The sequence below is a fragment of the Trichoplusia ni genome, chromosome 5 (assembly GCF_003590095.1).
Source record: "Trichoplusia ni isolate ovarian cell line Hi5 chromosome 5, tn1, whole genome shotgun sequence".
Taxonomy (NCBI): domain Eukaryota; kingdom Metazoa; phylum Arthropoda; class Insecta; order Lepidoptera; family Noctuidae; genus Trichoplusia; species Trichoplusia ni.
Window position 1 is genome coordinate 1410918 of NC_039482.1, and position 6710 is coordinate 1417627.

The window sequence follows — 6710 nt, forward strand, 5'->3', positions numbered from 1 at the left end:
TAAACACACTTAAAGAGACACAAATTATATTACCTACGTTTTATCAAATTGTCTCGTTCTTACAAGATAAAACAATTTGACTGACAATTTAAAGAAGTTTCTAAAAAACATTTTTGAGAAACAACATTTACTGCCTGTGTTTTATTATACACCGAGATTCTATCAAGAAGTTGCTTAAGTTCCCATTAAAGTTGTTAGGTTCTAAGAAGCTGCACTTTTCATAAGGATAATGTAATAATAGCAAAGTTACAAGAGAGATAAACCTTTTTTGTTGTCTGCTCCTTGTTTTTTTTGTTTTTTTTTTAGTGTGTTCGGGTTTAAAAATGTTCTAGTGAATATACGATATGTTTTAGGTTTAGATAACGCGTCGTTGACCAAAAACCAATTATGGTGGTTCCACAATGCAATTGACTGCCGCGTCCAAGGGGAGTGAAGTCTGCCTATCCAATTTTCCACTTAAAATCCATATTCCAATTTTAATTTAATAGTGCACACCCTGTAAGTGTGTGCTCTCAATATATGAAGCGATCGTTTTAATTAGTCATTTTCAGACCTTGTACTGCCGGCGCGTGATAGAGATCGAAATATGGGGGTTTTGTCAAGTTTTAATTACCCAATTAGTAAAATGTCAGACTTAAATGTGAAATGAAGTCTTCATAGTCTTTAAGCTGCGGCTCCACAAGCGATGTAAAGCGAAAAATGATTTTGAAGTTCCGTACCCAAAGAATAACAACGTAACCATATCTAAGTCTATCCGTCTGTCATCAGGCAGTATCTCAAAAACCGTGATAGCTAGGCAGCTGGAATTTTAATTTTAGCAAATCAAGTTCTCTGTTGCCGCTTTAACAAAAAAACTTAAGAATAAAAACTAAGGACAAGCATAATTTGATATGGTTATAGCTTTAGATGGGTAACCAATGGTTTTACCTACATTTTATCAGACTATTTCCTGTTATTATGGACATTATAATTTGCTTCGTTTACCTAACTTTGCATTTCTTCTATAGATAAAGTGATTGTATTTTTTAAATCAAACTCCATGGTAAACATCCCAGATAGAAACACGGGTTAGTGCTGGTCAAATGTTTAAAGCGATGTTCTGATTAGATTAGTTGGTACTATAAATAGCGTGATCTTGCATTGTTAGTAATATAACAGCCAAGGTAAACACTTCAGTTTTGCACTTAACCTTATAAATATTTAAGAAACGTTGTTTTAGAAGCTGAAGATCATTTGACAAATTGTTTGTGTAACTTGCATTTTGTTTTCAGCACAGAAATTCCATGTGTTCTTCAAAATTAATTATATCAACCAGTTTTTTTAAACGACTTCCGCAATAATTCATTTAATCTTCAACTCTGATAGGAGGCGATCACGAACGCTTGTTCTACGCCGGGATCGAACTGGCGACACGTCGCGTTATGTATTTGACGTGTTAAACCTTAAGTAATATAGTCATCTATAACACTGAATTATAGATGACTCATGAGTTGCGTAAGTTGTATTCAGAAATTGTGATAATCAGGTGTAGTTGCACATAATTTTCACAGTTACCTAAGAGATAAGAGCCCTCAGCGTGAACGATATTGCCTTGTTTAGGAAATAATCACGTTTTGTAGTAATTTGCACTGCACACAATGCAATCATAAAATTCAATGATGAGACGACGAGATTTAGAGCACTCGTTTATTCTATTTCAGTAGGTAGTATAAAGAAATATCCCTATAATATTTTGAAGTACCTAATAAATATTCGCACTAGCCTGACCGTTTATCCCTAGGCTGTATCACACGAATCGTGATAGCTAGATTACAAAGATGTTATTTTGTAGCCACTGTATCGAAAAATTATAAAAAGGCAATGAAGTCAGCCACGCAGTATCTTATTAGATAACAAAGTTTAGTGTTAGTACAATTTGTTGTTTTTTTTTTCAACTCATCAAATTAAAACACGTCAACAATGTATTCATGTATCTAAAATTTAAAACAACAATATCGATTAAAGATCGAGAAGTAGTAGGGTGCAGTAGTAGCACCTCAGAGCCATAACAGAGTTGTAGGGGCTGAATCTTTAGCTCAAGGTAAGTTGAGGACTCCATCAGAACGTATCTTTAAGGACCTGGAGGGCAACCTCCCTACAGCAGGTGTAGGCATGGAATCTCGGATCCAGAGAACAGGCTGGCAATCACGGCTCCACTTCAACAGTTTTTTTATTTGGAATAATCCTCTCGGTCTATAGTCCTCTCGGTCCAGCCGTTAAGAAGGAAGAATGGTATAAAAGTGTAACTCAAAAAGTAAAAAAGAAACCCTATTTACTAATGTACGCTTAGACCTTGCTCCATACTATATTTTATGCCATGTTAGGGTAGACTTTAGATAAATTAACCTTGCTTTAATTCCTACATCAGACTCACGGTATTTTATTTTTCTAAAATACTAATCGATTTGTTTATTCAAACGTAGAGACATCTAGTGGACAAAGGCAGAATCTTTTACAGAATACTATTGTAAATCCAATAGTGAATAATGTCAGACTGAATCTATTTTCACAATATTTCTTGCTGTTTCAAATAGATGGAGCTAGGTGCTAGGTTCGACCATGAAAACAAAGCGACTGCAAAACGGTCGTACTTCGCTCTCGCACTTATGGACTCTTCTTGGTAATTATAATTTAATTTTATTCTTCTAGGGTGTACCAAAAACTAATAAAATATATAAAACGTTTTAACTGGAGTGCGATTTTTTTAATCTGATTTGTTCGTTTTGTTTGTTCAGGCACCTTTACCTAATGAATCGTCAAATAACTTCTGGTTCGAAAGTTTTGATGTAAAATCAGGCAGGTGTTATGATAACAAATTAATTATAGAAGCAATTAGGTTACACCTAACAAGGATGATTAAGATAATTTGTTTAAATCATTATTTTAGAATAAGTACTGAACGTCTAAAGTTTAGTTTGCTTGTTTACAGTGAAATGTCAACTGTTGGTTAATCACTCAAGTAGTATAGAGTTTATGCTGTGGTTGAAACCACACTCAAATCCTGTTAACGCAATATTTATTTTATAGTGTTTAATAGGATTATGTCCGGCTGTGTGTCTGTTGATTCATCCGTGATTATCTGTTTGCTATTCAGACATATAAATAAACAATTACACGTCACGCTAATGATCCCTCATGGCATTATCAGAGCAACAATTTACTAGCAAAGGGCAAATTGAGAGCATTATTGAATTTACACCACAGTACCTAGTCTGATTACAAACCCATTAGCCAATTCAGATCCTATAATATTAAGTTGATTATTGCTGTCTTAAAAATGTTCGTGACAACTTAAGCCATTTTAGTGCACGCGCATTAAAATGCTGCATTAAAAGTTTCAACACAAAAATTCTCTTTCGATTAGAAATATTATTGATATAGATATCTTTATTCAGTCTCCTGATACACGTTTGTTCAATACGTGGGTGTATTTGGGTCACTAGAAATAAGAGCAATATTACTCAAGAAACGGCATTGTGTTGTGGCCCAGCAATATGGGCAAACATGTTATTGCTGAAGTATTTCTATGTCAGTTGGACGATCGCTCCGAGATTGAAAATTCTGCAATCCTTTACGCCGTGCCTATTTTACGTGCATTTCTATTTGAAGTGATTTTCTGAAGTGTGTGTTGGGTTATTGGAAGACCGTGTGCTGTAGGCAGGATTATAAACTGGGTACAAGAATGGTGTTGTAAACCTTCTTGACTTATAAACCTTTGTGTTTTGAGTGAAATTAATATTTGTATTGCAGTAAGAGAGAAGAAGCCTTGCAAGTCTTCAGATAATACTGAGAAACATTAATTGCCATTAGGATTTGAGTGGAAATAGTCATCTGATGAAATCACATCAACATATTGAGCCTTCAATCAAAACATTTATGAACGCTTATAGGTAAAGAGGATTAGGCGTATATTGGAATCCTGGTGAACGAGGATTTCGGACGCATTCTCTCTATTGAAGTACATTTCATGGGCTCAGTATTAATAAAGGGTATCGTATAGGTGTTTTCAGTCTAAACGGTTTACCGCCAAAGTGGTATCGTTTGCTTAATATTACAACTGACTCTATCCGTTTGAAAATTCTGACAGATATTGATTTGCGTTGCCGTTTTATCAGATATTCTGATATTCTCTTATTTTCTTCATTTTGGACTTTTGAATATTGATTTTAATTTTCTGTTATTAATCACTTTACGTTACATACATATTTTATATTTGTTCAGAGATATAAACAACAAAACAAAAGAAAATAATTCAATGTAAAATTATTCTATTAATTCTTTAATAAATAGAAAACAGGGTAATACATAGCATTTTATTCTATCCAAATATAAAATAGACATCAACTTCGAACATTGTACATAGACAAATGCAGGATAACACATTCTAGCAAACTTATCTATCTCGAAACCAGAACTCGTCGTGTTCTAAAACGTGTCGTTAGAACAGGGAGCTGCGCGAGGGTCGCGGTGTTATTTAGAAAGTGACTTGCTTCTTTTCCCTCTCGGATCTGATGGTGATCTTGGAAGAGGCGACGGTGGAGTCGGTGGCTTCGGAGTCGGCGACCAGGGCCCGCAGGCGAGCGGCGCGCTTTTCCCTTAACGCGGTCCTTTCGTTCAGCTCGTTCATTTCGTCTTCTAAGTCAGTGAGGCGCGCTCTCGTGACCTTCGCTCGCTGTGCGGCGGCGGTCTCATCGTCGGACTTGATCGCGGTCCACTTTGTGAGTGAGTTTTCTTCGTTTAGCCTGCGCGCGATCCTCTTCTCTGTGCGTTCCTCGTTCTCCTGCAGCGCTCTCCTGGCACCGCTGACCTCAGACTGGCCGATGCCGACGCTCTCAAGGATTTTGTCGGAAATCCTCATGCGGTTCTCAAGATTGGAGACGTTGCTCTCGAAGTCAATGTCCTCAGAGAAACGTGATGTCTTTTTGCCAGCGCGCAGACGCTTGAGTGACTCTGTGATCTGGAAATGATAAATACATCGTGTTAGAAACTGTAGCAGACATTTCAAGAGTTATTCGTATAAAAGAGAATAAATTTAACAAAATCTATTTATGAAACGGGAGACAATGTTACATAGATTAGTTAAGAATACTGCATCAGTGACAACTTTTATTTGAACGAAACCTGAATAATCATCATTCAATTGCATAGCAGCTGTATTTAATTTCCCTTTCGCAATAACTCTGTAAACCATCTCGATTACGTCATAATGGCATGTAATAAAAATGTGTTTGGGATTCGAGTGGCTCAAGTCATTTGGGTTGGCAGTCTTATCATCTGCCGACGTTGCCGAGCTATTTCGGTCACACTACTGACGATCCGACATGTGTGTAACGGTAACTCATTGTTAAATTTAACTTCGAAACAATATAAATTATTTAGATTCACAGCCTGACAAAAACATCTCAGAAGCTTTAAATTAACTAAAAGACTAAGTGGACTCTGTTAAAATAATAAGAATTATATTAGAATTAAATTCTTAGGCAATTATGCAACTTGTACAAACATTTCCAGGCAGCTTGTTCAACAGATTAGTTTTCTCTGCCATGACTTATTAAGTCATCTAGTTACTTTACAAGAATCCATTAGATCCTACAAAACAAGGTAGCGGTCTCTGTATATATCTTGCTGCGTAAATGTACGTGCATTCAGGTAATGACTAGCGCGAGTTCGGGGAACGGTTTTTTATTCTATTTGATGTAAACATGGCTTTGCATTAGACTAACGTGCCGCAGTAACGAGCTACTAAAGGTTGCACCTATTTATGAACATTATTCATGCACTTTGAGGGCCTCGTGAGTGTGTGTGTTTAACCCTTTGTTCAATTACGGATTGTACACGTTAGAGGTCGGTAATATTTTTCTATGAGGTTATTGAGACCTGAGAGGTTAATGAAAGGTAATTGAAACTATTTCCATTGTCTTATGCATTTGCTACCCCAATAATTGTATGTACATTATATTATGTCATTGTATTGACCGCGAGTGATCCGCGCCGTACTGAATTTCCCATTTTTGTGTGAGGAAAATGATTAGAATAATACGAATAGTTTCAATTTAATCTAATTTCCATTAATTCATCGGCCATTGTAAATAGTAGAACTTTGGTATAGGATGGATGGAATGAAATTCGATTTCACTATGTTCGATTTGGTTCGATGCCATCAATTCTGTTAAGGCGGCTTCGACTGGCGTAGACACAGGTAGAACCGAAGAAAAGTGAAACATGAATGACGGCCCATTATAAATCGTTCCGATTCGGTTTCACGATATGATTGTGATATGGCAGTTGACAGACTTTTAATAGATTCAAGGATGTTGTTTTGACAATTGTTGTTTGCTCAGCTTCCATTGTTTTTTTCGGGTTAGCCGTACATTTGATAAGGTGTTGATCTCTTTTATTAATTGTTTGGCAACTGAAAACTGTTGTCGTGGCCTAGTGATGGATTTGCTTCGCCAATCCCAACGCAGGAAAAGTACCAATGTAAGACACATTGGTGGTCAAATCTTAGATATATGTACTTTCTTAATTATTTTAAGACACCGCCGACAAACGGCGAAAGAAAACATCGTGAGAAAGGCGAGATGATCAATTTTCAAGCTAACCATGAGGAAAGAGACCTGTGCCCAAGTACTGATATTAGTTTATACCAAAACGAAAATTAACTCCTGTTT

At 36.3% G+C, this 6710-nt stretch overlaps 1 protein-coding gene across 1 annotated transcript; it reads right to left on the minus strand.

Moving 5' to 3' along the window:
• Positions 1–4290: 4290 nt before the first annotated feature.
• LOC113493864 lies at positions 4291–5584 on the minus strand. The gene is made up of 2 exons (XM_026871896.1): positions 5543–5584; positions 4291–5026 (listed from the first exon to the last, which is right to left on the minus strand). The coding sequence occupies exons 1-2, from the start codon at positions 5582–5584 to the stop codon at positions 4514–4516; spliced, it is 555 nt and encodes a 184-aa protein (XP_026727697.1). The 3' UTR covers positions 4291–4513.
• Positions 5585–6710: the final 1126 nt, after the last annotated feature.

Excerpts from the sequence above, each read along its gene's own strand:
- LOC113493864 (XM_026871896.1), bottom strand. The coding sequence starts at position 5,584 with ATGGCAGAGAAAACTAATCTGTTGAACAAGCTGCCTGGAAAT. Across the intron at positions 5,027-5,542 it reads TGAACAAGCTGCCTGGAAAT|TTTCTAACACGATGTATTTA; the intron begins GTTTGTACAAGT and ends TGTCTGCTACAG.